Here is a 17076-nt window from a genome sequence, read left to right as displayed (position 1 = left end):
ATTCTCTTCCCAACTCCCCTCCATCCGCCTCCCCAGAGAGCAATCAGCCATCTCAGCACGACCCTTTTAGCTCCTCAATTGCACCTTCCCTCATGCATTTTCCACAAAGCATTTCCACTCTGTTTTCCAGCTCAGTTATTTCACTCCCAATTGTATTTTTCCCATTTTACGCCAAGGCAATGAACTGTAGCAGTCAGTGTGAAAAAAACATGCACAGGTGGGAGCAGTGTCTGCACTGATTGTGAAATAACCCAATGCCCACGGTCATCTGTTACGCAATAAAGGGGGCAATCTAATGACTAAATATTGCCACCTACACATTAGAGGAAAGGCTCATTATATTCCTGTTAACAGACCTTTTTCACAGCAGACATTTTGCAATGACATAATAGCAAAATCGCAGATGACTCTTCTATTAATTCAATTTCAATTTCAATTCAATTTTATTTATAGCGCCAAATCATAACAAAGGTTATCTCAGGACACTTAATCTATTTATGATGGCTCAATTCAATTAAGTGTCCCAGTAAGCTAGTGAGCCAGCAAGAACAAGACAAGGATTTCCCCTTAGTGGAATGAAGTCATCATTAATGTAATTAAATGTGTCAAAATACCTGCTGAAAAAGTTCCATTGCTTGAATTCAAACAAGCAAGTAATTACAGTTGTTGAGTTCCATAATCATATTGTCTGTCCAATGAAATACGACAGAAGGTCAACACAGTAAATGAAACAGTATACACAAATACATTCAAATTGTGCACAACCCTACTCCAGACACAATATGTGTAAAGTAGAAGATATTTAGAAAAGGCATCGGGATGCTTACCTACAGTATGTCCGGCTCTGAGGAGAAAGAGGATGAAAAGAAGATCCTGCCCAGTGAACTTCCAATGACTTTTATAAGAAAAAGCAATGTGTATGCTTTGGATAGCACACCTGAGCCGTAGCTGTGGCTGAATAATAGAACAATTTCATCCCACTATCCAGGAGACCTCATTACAACAAATGACACACAGTGAGAATCCCCTTCACACAAACAAACCCCCATCAGACACCCTATGACACCACTACCACTGCCATCCCGCCTTCTTCCAAACAGCCAATCACCACTTGTTTGTTTGCTACAGAGTATAAGAAGTTACTGATAAACCAGACAGAATCAATGCATGTTGACAGATGCACATGAAGCTGGCCAAAAGTAAAACAAATATGAAGCCATTATTGCATCACAACAGATTGAATAAAAAGTATTTTAAATGAATATGATAGCAAACATTCGAAGACGGTGCTAGATTGAATTAACAATAATAACAATAGATTATTTGATTGCATATGATCTTACACTACAGTTTCAATCCCTCTGATTCACACATACTGGGATTTGTATGTGTAGAGTTAACATTTACCTCCTGACTTTGGTAGTTTGCATATACAAGTGGAACAAACCATGCTGTGAATACACCACCACTCATTAGCAGCCATTACCTTGACAACAGTGATTACAACTAAGAGCAACAACATAGGTTACTTTCAACAACATAATCCTCAAACTGCTTTGTTCGGTTAAAATGTAAAGAGAAAGTTTAGTAAGTTTTTTTTCATGTACTTACAAATCATTGACAGACTATATTTATGAAAGGCCTAGAGAGAAAATATATGAGATGACTTGTCTGTCTATAGCTCAGTACCTCAACAGAAATTATTGATATAAAAACAATAAAAACTAACAAGCTCGTGCAAATATGTCGCATAGAAATAAGAGAGCTATTTATTGTTATAGCAAGTGATAAAAGTCTAGTTTAGAAAATATTTAGTGACAAAAATAATTCACATTCATTGAAATGCTCAAGAAAACAATAGCACTATAGGCAGTTTAACTAAATAATCGAATAGGCCTACATTACAAAAACAGTTGTGACAACTTAAATTTGGATACAATGTTGATTAAAAAAATGTTCTTTGCCTAACATCAGCCAACAACATAACTAGTTTAGGCTATTAGATAAAATAATCAGCAGATTAATGGATATTGAAAATAATAGTAGTTGCACTAGGCTATATAGCCAGTGTATGGAGTAATTATGTTTTATATGTGTATGTCCACTGTCTAATGCTTGGGGTCCGTTTTTAGGGATAATTCTGAAATGTTTCGTGGTTACACCACACGTATGCCTGAGCTGTCAATATATTGGCAAAAGAAATATCCTCAGGAGTGATTGATATTGGTCCGAAAATTTCAATATACCAAACATGACTTAGTCTCAATAAATAAATAAAGCATAAATAAATGTATGAATAAATAAATACAGGGATGAATAAATAAAAACATGAATACATATATAAATAAATAAATAAATAAAATAATAAATAGATGCTATGCTATAATAAAATACATACACAAATTAATGCTTTATATTTATTTTTTACATTTTTGTTCACCTCCATGTATTTAATTCTGTATATCTGTGTCTATATGTTAATGAGGTAGGAGGTATGTAATGTATTCATTTATTTCCGAATTAATTAATGTATTTATTAACTCCTGTATTTATGTATTTATTTAAGTATACATTTATTTATGTGTTTATTTATTTATTAACTCCTGTATTTATATATTTATTTAAGTATACATTTATTTATGTGTTTATTTATTTATTAACTCCTGTATTTATGTATTTATTTAAGTATACATTTATTTATGTGTTTATTTATTTATTAACTCCTGTATTTATATATTTATTTAAGTATACATTTATTCATGTATTTATTTATGAACTCCTGTATTTATATATTTATTTAAGTATACATTTATTTATGTGTTTATTTATTTATTAACTCCTGTATTTATATATTTGTTTAAGTATACATTTATTTATGTATTTATTTATTTATTTAAGTATACATTTATTTATGTATTTATATATTTATTTAAGTATACATTTATTTATGTATTTATATATTTATTTAAGTATACATTTATTTATGTGTTTATTTATTTATTAACTCCTGTATTTATATATTTATTTAAGTATACATTTATTTATGTATTTATTTATTTATTTATTTAAGTATACATTTATTAATGTGTTTATTTATTTATTAACTCCTGTATTTATATATTTATTTAAGTATACATTTATTTATGTATTTATTTAAGTATACATTTATTTATGTGTTTATTTATTTATTAACTCCTGTATTTATATATTTATTAAAGTATACATTTATTGATGTATTTATTTAAGTATACATTTATTTATGTGTTTATTTATTTATTAACTCCTGTATTTATACATTCATTTAAGTATACATTTATTTATGTATTTATTTATTTGTTTATTGATTAACTCCTGTATTTATGTATTTAAGTATACATTTATTTATTTGTTTATTTATTTATTTATTGAGCCTTAAGTCATGTTTAGTCCTCCATACTCGGTGACGAGGAGAGGGAAAGAGTCGCAACGTAGCAGAGTAAAAAGGTGAAGAAAAGTCCTGACGAAGTACGAGAAACGTTTTCAAACACATCAAATATCTTCCGTTAGAACACCAAAGACTTATTTTAACTATATGGCACAAAACAGATAGTTGAGATAGTAGCTGAAATGTATGTTTTTTAAAATAATTTACATGAAATTTACACTCACTGTTGCAAACTGTTGAAGAGTTGTGCTTTCGCAGCCGAGTGCGTCATCACCCCGAACATAGACGATCGAACTTAGTTGGGAAGTGCACGTGCTGCTGCCTCGACCAATCAGGTGAATGCGGGCAACCGTTGGGGTTTGAATTGTTCTCTGGAAACAGCGGCAGATGACAGGAGCTTGTTGTTGCGCTCGCAAAAACATTGCTACTAAAAATACAAGTAGTGAGATAGCGACTTCACTCCACCTGAAAACAGCTCTCTAGACTTCAGCTTCATACCGCTATCATCGACTGAACATGTCGAAGAAACAAATTTACTATTCCGACAAGTACAACGACGAGGAGTTCGAGTACAGGTATGGTTAACGTTGCTAACATTAGCTACGGTTGTTTTGAAAAGTCTGTTATTTTGTGTCGAGTAACGTCAGTTTCAAGTCAAATTACGGCGAGAGTGGCTGGGTTAATGTTAGCTAACTTAACACGGCCCAATATAACGTTAACGTAAGCTATGCTGGTAACTTCATTTTGAAATGGGTACGGTTAAGAGTTTACGTTACTGACCTAACGTTAGTATCGTGGCCTCGAGCGTTAACGTTAGCTAACGTTTCATTTAAGTGACCTTAGCTGATAACTGTCTTCTTCGACGTGAAGTTAACCTACCACCCTTACAAGATAGATATTTTAAACCAGAGATCTTCAACAGGGGACCTATATGCTGCAGAAGGTCTGCTAAATTGTAATAATCTTACCAACTGTTTTTTTTTCTTTCGAAAATATGTCTGAAAATATACATTAACATGAATACAACGTATTATTAGCAAAGATACATTTGTGGGAAAAAATTACACAATCTTGATGATAGGCTTACTGGCTAGCCATGCACAGATACAGTTGAGCTAAATGATTCAATGTGCCATACAAATGTATGTTTAACATTAACATATGATGTATAAATAGATTCATCCATTCATTGTAATATCTTAGTAGTGTATGCACCATAAAAAGTGTGTATAGGTGTTATGCTTCCCTAGCTGTTAGGCCCAATTTAATATGCAACTCACTATTGTTTAATACAATATTTGTAATGGCTCTTTCAGTTAAGGGGTCCTTGGCCTAAAAAACTATGAAGGCTGCTGTTTGATACCATATATTTTCTGACCGTTTTCTTTATCTTCCCAAAGGCATGTGGTGCTTCCAAAGCAGCTGTCTAAACTGGTGCCCTCCTCCCACCTGATGACAGAAGACGAGTGGAGGGGACTTGGGGTGCAGCAGAGCCAGGGCTGGATTCACTATATGATCCACAAACCAGGTGAGTGACGGTGTCTTAGAAAGGATAGATTCACATTTTGTTTTTTCTCAAGTCTTGTCATAAAACAGTGCTCACACAATCCCACACGCCAAGAGCTATTGATTAATGCAATCCTATATTCCGTCCATGCTGGTTGTGAAAATATCCTTTCTTATTGGTCGTCTACAAGGGACTAAAAAAATACTGTCCTTCTGTGAAAAAAGTAGAGAGTAAATATACACTATGGTTTTATGGTTTCAGCGATCTGAATTAGTCTAATCAAATGGGTATTTCCAATGCTATAGTATTTATTTATTTATAAAACAAAAGTCCACTTACTAGCACTTCAGTACAGCTCAGTAACAAAATTCAATTCAATTTTATTTATAGAGCCAAATCATAACAAAAGTTATCTCAGGACACTTTACAGAGTAGGTGAAAACCACACTCTATGACTTATTTATGATTTACATAGACCCAACAATTCCCCCGTAGAGTATGGTGCCAACGTAAACCTTCCCTATAACAGGCAGGAACGTCGGACAGACCCAGTTAAAAAAAAAAACTGTACATTTGGAAAGTACCTCCTTGTTTTGTCTAACTCAGCCTGCTGAAGCCTCATTTTGGCTTTAGCTAAGCTTTAGAGTGCATTTTTGTCCCCCATCTCTAGTCTGCCACAAAGGATCTTTTCATGACTAGTATGGGAAGAAGAATGATAAGTGACCGGTAGCTGTTGTTTTACAACAAATGGGCATCGGCTTATGAGTATGGCATGAAGGTTGTCATGAAAAATATCTGAATAGATCCTAGCATGTGCCATTAGACTGGAGTGAAAGTTATATGCATACACAGCTGTGTGCATGACGGTACACTGTCACCACCGTACTGTTTTGCACAGTAGATGGTGCTGACATACTTCTTCTTTGCTTTACTTTCCAGAGCCACACATACTGCTTTTCAGAAGACCTCTCCCAAAGGATTAAATGGGAACCATCTGTAAAATGCCTGCTATCATCTTTGCTGATTTGTTTTGTCTTTGAACCATACATCTCTTCTACATACATATCTACATATGTTCTAATGCATTGTGTAGAAAGCCCTTAGTTGAATTGTAATTTTTTTTTTTTGTTCTTTCAAACTCAATTTTTAGAGGTAATGAGAGACAAACCGCTTGAATCCACTGTGAATGAAAACCGTGTAAACAATATGAAGATGAAAGTTTGCCTGTCAATTGTACATTTTAATACATTTTTTAAAATGTCCTTTGATGCCATTTTGTTATTTTATTTACAGAGTTGTACAGGCATATGAATTTATTTTTCTCAAGCCCATTCTTTTCCCTGTTTCTCCTGTTCTTTAAACTTGTGTTTGTGTTGTAAATAATATTATTTCTAGATATTATAAATGTTGTCAGTGAGTCATGGTTGATTCAACATGTTCTGTTGCTGAAAGAACAAAATTAAATGTCCTTCTTCAAATATGTTTGTCCATGAATATTTTTTTCTAACAGATTACTGAATTATGTTTGTCATTTTTGGGAGTGTGAGGATGTTCAGTCAGAAACATTGACAACTAGTGGAGTAACAAATTCAGAGTGTCTGATGCCCAGGGAGTAGGCTGGTGCCCGAGCCTTGTGGACAGTTACTTTCTCTGGATTATAAGATCCTGGACCAGGTTTCTTGGTGGCATCTTTGGGTAAGCCGTGACGTCCCAACATGGAAAACGCCGGCTGTCTGTGTAAGTAAATGCTTGGGTCCGTACTGTTGTACCTGCAAGGCCCTGGTGTCTGGGCTAAATCCACAGATGGTGCCCCTGTGCTGTAGCTACCTGACATTGTGTAGCTTGCACTGGCTTGCTTGTTTGGGACCTGAGGGCCCATGAGTGGAGGGAGACAGTACTTGTTCGGAGCAGGTACAGAGTCGACGCTCCGGTATTGTGTACGAGAGCCCATTGTGTAGGACGGGGGTCTACGCTGGAGGTTACATGGCGGGGTCTTCTCAGGGCTGTATGCTCCTGGTCCAGGTGTCTGGAAAAGCTCCTCTAGTGAACAGAAAACAGTTAAATAATAAACGTTCAACTCAACAACATATGGTGAAGTGTCTACTCAGTGGGGTTCAGATTTTCAGTTATAACAGCTGACACTGGATCTCAACGAGTAGTGTCAAAAGAAAGTGGTTTGCTACAATAAGGGAACAATTAGTTTGATTTAGTTGAAAATACATCCTTACAACATGAATAATGTGCGATCAAATAACACTTATATTTCTATAATGAAGAGGAACTTACTGTGTGCGTTCACTCTGCCCAACATTGAGTATGCAGGTGTGCCATCCCTTCCAAAACGAGTGATTTTTGCATTAATGTGATACTGCGGCCCCGGACTTGAGTCTACACAATACACTGCAGGGATAGTAAACATTTGTTATAAGTTCAATATAATATCTTGTCTGTCAGTTTGGTTTAATGATGCATTGGTCTCAAAATACACTGGCTCGCTGGAGGTACAGTGAGAAATCACTACAGAATTTATGAGGTGTTGTCTCCCCCTACGGGCTCTAATTTGACATTACATCACCTAGGATCTATACTAGGGGTCTGCAAGCTTTACTAGAAAAAGAGCCATATTTCCCCCTCTTCCACCAAATAAAATGTGTCTGGAGCCGCAAAACATATTTGATGTCACAGCTTATAAAGGTTTATGTAACATTTTATTCCTATTATTACCTGTTATAAAAATGTTGCTCTAATTTCTCACCACATATCAAGCATACAGTGCAGGTAAGCCATCCTCATGTCAAAACAAATGAATATGTCCATGCAACACTATATATCCATGGTTAGCTTACCAGCAGCACGGGTCAGCTACCTGCAAGGAAAGGCGCTAGGATGTGACGCATATTTTACTTTCACATAATATGTTTTAAAAACCACCTTGAACTCCCAAGATAACAGGTGTTCCCTTTGATTGATTGAAGATTGTCCACTGTGCACGTTATTTACTTTACTTTACTTACTTTACTTTTACCAAATTATTATTTTCTGGCAAAGCTACGGGGAGCCACTGAAAAGGGGCTGAAGAGCCGCATGTGGCCCAAGAGCCAAGGGTTGCAGACCCCTGATCTATACTGTTATTAGCTCATGAGATGTATTTTAGGATATCAAATCACTTTGAAAACATGAATACGTCAATAATTGTCATGTGATAAATGATCGTTTACAAAAATGAATAAAATTGTGTATATTTGATGAGATGGTATAATATGAAGTTCTGAACGAGACAGTATCAAAGCGCTTATTACACAAATAATGAATGTTTCCTCTGCAGCTATGTAGCTACATGATAATATAAAAGTTAGAGAAAAAGATAAAGAACTGACTAGTGTCACTCATCCTGCCATGGAAAGAATAGGCAGGGCTAGTTGGCTTAGTGAAGTCATGGCCCATAAATCCAATGGTGGGAGGAAGCCCATAGCGCCCCGGCCCTGGCCCTAGAGATGTGGAGAAATAACTCAGAGATGAACGACCACACACATACACATTACACTCTATAAAATATGTTGACAATGCACAAATGATGTCCTTTCAGCACCAGTCAGTGAGTAATGCAACTGCAATGTCCACACATTTGCAACATTACAGAATAACTGTGGCCACGTATTTAACCATCTGAAAAACAGTATGAGAGGCAAGAATGATCTGCATTTGACCTGCATCGTTTTGCCCAGATACAATATATCATTAGTGGCCTGTTAACGTAGAGCTGACTGCATCAGATTGTTGTCTATCACTGCGTTAGACAACAGCCAGCAAGCAGATTGCAGCACACATCAAGACACAATTCAGAGAAAAGTGTTACATCGGCGTACATCAGGTAAGTGCTCAGTGGCATTTTGCTCAAGCAGAGTAAGGGGGAGCATTTTTCACAGACAAAGAGCGAGTTCTGGCAGGTCTGCACACTGAGAAATCCTCCACTCTGCTCTAGTCAATGTTGTTAAAGTACCAAATGACCCAACTGGAACATAGCTTATTGTATTCATGCCTTTCCACAGAATGTACACTATATACAAATGGATTTACATGATCGGTAAAAGTATAGTTTCTGCTGATAAACTTACCTTTTTCTCTTCCTGCTATTACTGGGTATTTTTTCTCCATTTGACTCTTTGTAGAAGTGCAGAATACTTCAGAAATCTCTCAACGAAAGCAATACTGCCCAAACATTCAAACACTTGTCGAGGACACGACAAGGAGCTGGCTGCAAAATATGACTGACAATTCCAAAATCCTAAAAACAAAACCTTAAAGGTTGTGTTTTTTGCACCTTACCACAGGTAATTCCCCCTTTCTGACAGAACTGAGGCAGGGTGCATACTTGGAAATGCACTCTTTAGAGGAGCACTTCACTCCATGTCCATCTTGGTGGTCTTTCTTCAGTGATCACAGTTTTGTTTCTCTGGGATCGAGCATCACCAATGCACTGGCTCACAGTGAAACCCAGAACCCTGGATGATCCAGACTCAATCCCTTGTCTCCTCTGAAACAATCAGGAAACCTGAAACGTATAATACATATCAAAATGTCAACATCAGAGCAGTCTACACTGGGTAGGGTTTTTATCCCTTTGTCCACCTGTGGTGGCCTCAGACAGATGGATAGCCCTTCCTCCACAGATGTGAATGTATAGGTGCACTCAGCTGGTACTCAGGGACAATGTCATCACTCCAATTCACACTCATGTAATACTAGATCCCCCCTGCAAACCATGAAACCAAGATCCCCCTCTCCCTCCTTTCTCTTTTCGCCCTTTCTGCTCATGACAGTGTGGAGACGCAATATCACTCTTCAGCCATGCATGCAGTTGCCACGGAGACTGCTGTGGATAATTTGATGCAGCCAGGTCCCCTGCACTGTTGGCTTATTGTCACTACAGGAACAAAGTTTTTCCATTTAGACTGGAGGGGTAAATCCTACTGCATCTGCTCAGAGCTTAGAGGGAGGGTAATGTTTTTGTGTTTTATAACTTTTCTTTCCAATGTTACCTTAAACTATGAACTACTGACAGCACCAGTTCTTCATATGCTCCTCTTTACATTTATGAAAGTAGGGATGAAGAGACAATTCATGTGTTGCCCCCCCCCCCCCCTCCCAACACAGCAGGGTCAGATGTAAGTTCAGCAGATACAGCGAGTATCTTCATTTGTCAGGCCAACAAACCTCTGGCTTCTTATCTTTAACCTAAGGACAAACCGACTACCCAGATGAAGTTACAGTTTAGCCCTCTTTGATCTCCTCTAGTCCCAGCGATGATTCGTAATTGGGATTTGACAGCCCTGTTTAGAGGCCCGAGCTGCCAGTTGCCACAGTAACTGAGAGGGTCGACAAGTGACACGCAGAAAACACACATTAAACTTTAACAGGCTCTCACTCTCTCCCACTGCTGCTTTGGTAACAAAATCTGTTGTTAGCAGTTACACAAACACATAGATTTATACAGTGTGTACAAGCTGATACACATGCATGCTTTCTGTTTGTGACACAAAAGCATGCCAGGGGTCACAGAGCCAGGTATCAAAGCAGAGGGCCCTCTGAAGCAGCACGGTTGTAATACAGCTCACTGCTGGCAGGAAATGATCTCCAGACTTAACTAGCCCTTCAAAGGAACTGTTGCTAGTGGAGCATATACTGTGCTGCATCTGCCGAGGTTGTATTTTTCTAAAAAAGTAAGAAGGGTCAAGGTATTAGCTCAGTCATAGGTGACTTGGCTGGGAACTGTAGGGTTGCTGGTTCAAGTCCCTGTATGGAGCGTGGACTGGTGGCTGGAGAGGTGCCAGTTCATCTCCTGGGCACTGCTCGGGGTGCTGGTCACTGGCAGCCCCCTCGCTCTAACATCTCTCCTTTGCAGGTATAGGTCCTGTCTGTGCATGTGTGTATTTCGGGCCTGTGTGTGTAACATGTATAATAATAAGAGTGAAAAAATTCAATTTCCCCGTGCAGGATAAATAAAGTAATTCTTCTTCTTTCAATTATACAAAGTGCAATTGCACAAGATAAACGCGTGATAATGCCAATGACTTGAACCCAGGTAACCCATATTAATGACCGGACACATGAGCAACTCCAGAAGTCTGCTTATTATCTGGAGCATCAAAACCGGAGAGTGGAAAAGGCAACAAAACCAAAACTTTGGATTGTATACAAATTTTATTCTCCTTTGTTTTGAAAAGCACATTTTTTTTTTTATATATGAATAGGGGCTACATTTAATCAAATTTGGTTCATTTACAGGAATTCATAACTTCATTCTTGATTTTTAAGTTGATTGCTTCACGAATCAAAATTTAACAAAAACAAAATAGCTTATGAACTGTACAATCAAATCTCAAGGTAGGTAAGGTGAAAGGGGACTTGAGAGTAGATGACGTTGGTGTCTTGGTACGACAGTTTCAGAAATGTTTGAGCTGGTGTGTCCTGGTGGAGGAGTTTGTTACATGTCAGTCCCCTTCTCTTTGTTTATGTTTCCTGTCAATCTCTAATAAAGACAAAAAAACATTTGAGCTTATGTTTCTGTAAAGCATATGTCTTTTCCAGCATGATACCAGCACAGAAATTTCATCAAACATTTCAATAATTAGGTTAAAGCTTGCTATGACAGCACATATCTTTTGTTTGAACTCAGAGAACCACAATGGGAGAAAGTAGACTGTAATGGTGAGCAATGACAAAAAATAAAAATAAAAATGATATGACCTCTAGCTACAAATAAATACCACAGATAGAAAATATAACAAAATATTTTGCCTTAAAGTCAGGTGTAATTACAAACATAAATACTTGATTATTTCTTCTAGTGATTATAAAGGCAGTACAGTGAATAACAAAGACGCTATGGTGCCTATTGGTGACCAGGAGTCTGGAGGAAGAAAAATAAAAGTCTGGAGGACACTACCTTCATAGCAGTCATACACAGTCACATCCAACAACACACACACACGCACACGCACACACAGACGTATAAATGCATCCACACAGACGCCGACACTGACAAACACACACACAAACACACACAGAATCTCCAGACTCCCCCATCTCTTCCTTTCAGGCTGAACAAGTCCCAAGTCTCTCTTCTCTTTCCATTCACTAGCATATTCACAAATAATGTACAATTTGGAGGTGGATATGGCTTCACTCTTTGAGCGTTTCTGTGGGTGACAGGAAAAACAAGAGATTTTCATTAGGAGATCATCGCAGACACCATTAACACCCATAAATCCTTTTAAATGAATTCTGATCGAGTGATATAGTTGTTTAAAAGGGCACTGTAGGTTATTTTGAATAACACCAGCATTATCCTTAAAGCTCAGAGGAAATTCCTGAAATCGAGTAACTTAGAAATAGGTGGAGCAGCTCCTACCATCGCTCAGGGGTGTTTTTTGTGTCCAGTGTGGGTAGCTGGGTATCTGCTGGCAGGAGCCCGTTCTGCTCTACATCCTCCCCACCTTCAGGAAGGTCGAAATGGTCCCCTCCCACTGCATCAGCAAGGAAAGGCTCAGAATCTGAGTCATATTCATAGGAGTAGTAGGACACCTCGGCCATGGACCCCTGCTCCTCTTCACCTGGAGAGATCAGGGCCGGGGTAGAAAATGAGACACATTACACCGGTTTATGAGGTCTGAAGAGATCAGGCCCTGACAAGGTAGCCACTGAATGGTTGATAGCAGCTGTTTCCTGTACGGGTAACTCGACAAACAATGACGAGAAAGACACATAACTAGAGAACAAAATGATGTGGGTTTATTCACAACGAATGAGGAGCAAACAAATGCAACAGGTGGAAGGAGGGCCATGAGGGTTGTGCCAAAGAAACAAGTTAAATAGAACAAAAAACTGGGCCTGACTACCTCCAACTATGTGAGGGAAAGAAAAGAACACAAGGCCTGACTAACTTATCTAACAAAATGGCTGCTGAAAAACCATACACCGGTTGGCACCAACCGGCACCTCAATTCACTGCATAGATAATGAACTGACTCGATGGAAGCTTGTGTTAGTGAAGTTTTTGGGAATTAGTCATCCAAATATTGGACAAATAAAAAATGTCTTGCTCTCTGCGCTCTGTTTGTGCATGTGTGTCTATTAGAGGCCTGTGTGTGTGTTTAAAAAAACAACAAAAGAGTGAAAAGTTAGTTTCCCCTTGCGGGACTAATAAAGGCACGCTTTCTTCTTCTTCTTTAAAAATAATATGGCTTGCTGTGTCTGTTCAATTGGAGTAAGGGACCTTTCAAGAAGTATGTGCCTCAGTTTTTTCTGGAAAGTGAAATTCTCGTATTATTTTATTTATGTTAGCATTATTATTTCTCAAATCAAAATCTAGATAATAATCTTGTTACAGTGTTACATATACATACAGGCACTGCCAAGATGGCGACCGCCTGAGCCACCGGAAGCTACCCACGTTGAGCTTAATTTGGGCTCTTCAGAAACCCATGAGTGATGTCACAGAGACTACGTCTGTATTCTATATGGTCTATGATCATAACATCTGATATACAATAAAGAAGTACTTTATTTAGGTGCTAAAGAGTAAAGAACCCTTACCCTAATCCCATGTAAAGAGGCTGAATGTCCTCGAGGCAGCCGCCGCGCATCCGACTCTGACCTGCGGCCCTTTGCTGCCTGTCTCCCTCTCTTTCTCACCCCATTTCCTGTTTGTCCTATATAATAAAGGCTTGAAAAACTGCCCAAAAAATAAGGTACTGTGTCGAGTTTGCTGTCTGTTCTTGCGTATCTGCACAAGAATGTACATAAAATGCATGCGGGTAATCTAATACACATTCCTGCCAGTGGTTTTATACCACTCAACTGTTCTGCAGGTGGCGGTAAGACCAGTGCAGTACGGGCAGAAGAAGAAGGTAATTAACATTAAATACAGATGCAAACTAGGTTTTCAAACCTTTAAGGAAAATCTGCTTTGTGGATGTTTTATGAGGGAGAAAATACATTCAACACATGTTTTTTAGACCCGGTGATTAACACTGGATGTAAATACAACTTTTGTCTGTTTACAAGAAAACTCCACAGGGCACCTTTAATATCCTGTACATTTGAAGCTCTTGCAGCAATACCCCATCACGGACAGCAGGGGTCCCTCCCTGCTTAAAATGTTGCACTCTCACATACCATGCTACTTTTAATTCGCTCTGTTTTTGGATAAGAGTATAGAGTCATAAAGTGTTTTGATTTTGGTTTTTGAAAGTTTGTGGTACACATTGGACTTCATGGCGATGTGTAAACACACAAACACACATGGACATGTTATTCTTAAAGGAGGGGAATTAAAAGTGACTAAAGCACAAGATGGAAAAATAAATGTCAAATGAATCCTCCAAGTCTATCTATCTATTATGCTGTATGTTGTCTTCTGGTACAACTTCACTAATAAGACAAGTCTGCACAGGCAAGCTAATTCCAGAGCTTCAGCTTCCTCCACTGTTCCAGTGGAAACTGTCAGTTCCTTGGCACAGCCCGCCTTCACCTATTACACTCTCAGTGCACTTAGCGGGCATGTCGTCAACATTCTAATGGTTTACAATGACAGTGTTTTTACAGTACTTATTCAATCTAATCACCTCTGTGTTATCATATGCTAGGTGACTGTGTGTGTGTGTGTGTGTGTGTGTGTGTGTGTGTGTGTGTGTGTGTGTGTGTGTGTGTGTTTGCCTGTGTGAGCATGCAATATGTGTATGTGTGCATATATAGATATACGTGTCTGTGTGAGTGCATAACAGCATTCCTGTGGTGAGTGTGAAGCGTTAGCTTTTGTACAACAGAGACCTTTGACTGAGAGCAGCTTTGTGAGCTTCAGCTACTGGGAGCTGCAGGCTGGGAAACAAGTCAGTGCAGGCTGTGCCACATCTCACATCTCACACACACACACACACACACACACGCACACACACACACACACACACACACACACACACACACACACACACACACACACACACACACACACACACACACACACACACACACACACACACACACACACACACACACACACACACACACACACACACACACACACACACACACACAAACAAACACACAGACACGCGCACACATGCACGCCGCACGCACACACACCTGTGCACAACTCCAAAATTTGCGGCCCTTCATGTTGTATATCAGTAGCAGCTCACATATTCCCACATAAAATCCATGCGCACACAGCAGCATGCATACACACTTGCACTGCAACTTGTGAATGACTGCAGTGCCTTTTTTATGTTTTTGTTGCCAAGTGTAACACAGCTACATCCTCCCTTCACACACAGTCAAACATCTTTCAGGAATTCTCTGGCTGCCTCTCTGGAAGTGGCAGCTGATCTAAGATCATGGCAGAGCAACAATCAAGCCTGCAGTGTGAAACCTATCCACCTATTTATCACACCGACTGTAGACATGATGTGGTGGCAGGGGAATGTGCTGCCACATACCCCACCTACAATCTACTTCCCTCTACTTTATTCTCACCCTTTCTCTCTCTCTATCCTGCTCTTTTTTCTCTTTCTTCTTTCATCTTGTCTCCCGCTCATCCCTCTTTGACTATCTATCTTTCGTCCCTTTCTTCTCTTCGTTTAACACCCTTTCATCTCTTTGTCTCTTGCTCTTTCTTCTTCCTGCCCTTGTGAACTCCTGTTCTCTCCATTACCCCCCAAAAAACACACACAATTCACTCAAAATGCTCTACGCAAACAACATATCACAGGTCTGAAATCTCCACTCCTAGAACAACCAGAGAGCAGATGTAATGTGCTGCTGACTCTAAGAACATGTGCATACTCGATATTCAAGTGAAGAAGTAAAAGCCACTGTAGGCAGAAAATATACCGAGTAGTATTGTCTCTGCTGCTGTGTACAGCTGGCCTTAGAGGGCAGATGGAGGGAATGTTGGAGATGGAAGGTAATGTGAAGGAAAGGCGTGATAGATGAAGTTACCTGTGTGTACAGGCACTGAAGGCTGCTCTGTTTCCTGATTTGCTATTGGTTGCCTGTCCTCCACTGTGGTCTCTGCTGGAAATTCAAACACACACACGTTAGATTATTCACATTTATGTGGCTGCCATGGCACCTAAAAAAACAGCTAGTAATGAATCCAACAGTCTCAGTGTTGCATAATCCCAGAAGCATTATCCACCCCACTGAGCAACACTTCTTGAAAAACAATGATGTACACTCAGTCTCAAGCCAGGCCTGCATTCAAATCTTTCCAAAAATAGCAGGGGCCAAACCATGGCCAGTGGGACCGTTTGTGGAAACAAATTGTATCTTTTTCCTTTTCAAAACAGGGAAATGGTGGCACGAATCTCCCCCACACAACCATACACAAACAAACAAGGTCTGGTAGCTCTAAACAAAAATATGATTCTTTTGATAAACTACAGCATGAACCACTTGGCACAAACTGAGGACTTTTCCCACCAAAGTTTTGTCTATGGCTTTTCCAAATCTGCTCCACAACATGAAGGCTCCTTTGTTGTTGGGCTGTGCGTCGGAAAGGAATGTGACAAGGATTTCAAAGGGCTGGACAAAAGCACTCTGTCATTTGGAGAGAGCCCTGTAATACAGCAGAGAGCGAAAGAGGGTGGGGGGATGCGGCGGGGAGCTCCCCTCAGAAAACTCATCCAGTAATCAGCTCAACACCTGAACAGCTGTTTCTACAGCTCAGATAATGGCACACACACAGATGAGCATCGACACACTTGCATGTGCGTGTGAACAGACACATACGGATGCGTGCCCAATGGACATCGCACACACACACGCACGCACACGCACACACACACACACACACAAACACACACACCTACACACCTACACACACACACACACACACACACACACACACACACACACACACACACACACACACACACACACACACACACACACACACACACACACACACACACACACACACACACACACACACACACACACACACACACACACACACACACACAAGCTCCTGAGAACACATACTCATACTCATACACACGTCCTACAGTTGATATTAGCGGATCTAGGATGCAAACTGCAAGATGTAATGCGCAGGAGTATGTTTCTGTCAAAAAAAGTGAAATGT

The 17076-nt window shown here is 39.2% G+C and overlaps 3 protein-coding genes across 4 annotated transcripts in view; 1 reads left to right on the top strand and 2 right to left on the bottom strand.

Annotated features, from left to right (window-relative positions):
* Window positions 1-3823: 3823 nt before the first annotated feature.
* On the top strand, window positions 3824-6298 carry cks2 (CDC28 protein kinase regulatory subunit 2). The gene is made up of 3 exons (XM_083940094.1): window positions 3824-3999; window positions 4825-4952; window positions 5871-6298. The coding sequence occupies exons 1-3, from the start codon at window positions 3941-3943 to the stop codon at window positions 5912-5914; spliced, it is 231 nt and encodes a 76-aa protein (XP_083796220.1). The 5' UTR covers window positions 3824-3940; the 3' UTR covers window positions 5915-6298.
* A 185-nt stretch (window positions 6299-6483) lies between these two features.
* On the bottom strand, window positions 6484-9086 carry cimap1d (CIMAP1 family member D; the record flags this gene model as incomplete). Its single annotated transcript, XM_083940344.1, has 4 exons — window positions 6484-6971; window positions 7218-7331; window positions 8309-8419; window positions 9047-9086. 4 exons carry the CDS (start codon window positions 9084-9086, stop codon window positions 6484-6486), a joined length of 753 nt encoding a protein of 250 aa, XP_083796470.1.
* A 2049-nt stretch (window positions 9087-11135) lies between these two features.
* The window catches only part of cpamd8 (C3 and PZP like alpha-2-macroglobulin domain containing 8), a 43762-nt gene continuing 37821 nt past the window's right edge, over window positions 11136-17076 (bottom strand). The window contains exons 42-44 of one of the 2 annotated variants that reach the window (XM_083911638.1): window positions 15930-16004; window positions 12343-12544; window positions 11136-12130 (exon numbers count right to left, since the gene is read on the bottom strand). In XM_083911638.1, coding sequence (XP_083767764.1) covers window position 12130; window positions 12343-12544; window positions 15930-16004 — 278 coding nt within the window. In that variant the 3' untranslated portion in view covers window positions 11136-12129. The remainder of the gene's footprint in view (window positions 12131-12342; window positions 12545-15929; window positions 16005-17076) is intronic. The other variant, XM_083911639.1, reaches the window with a different exon arrangement.

Source organism: Echiichthys vipera (genome assembly GCF_963691815.1).
Source record: "Echiichthys vipera genome assembly, chromosome: 3".
Classification (NCBI taxonomy): Eukaryota; Metazoa; Chordata; class Actinopteri; order Perciformes; family Trachinidae; genus Echiichthys; species Echiichthys vipera.
Note: the sequence above shows the minus strand (reverse complement) of the source record. Positions and strands in the feature narration are given on the sequence as shown.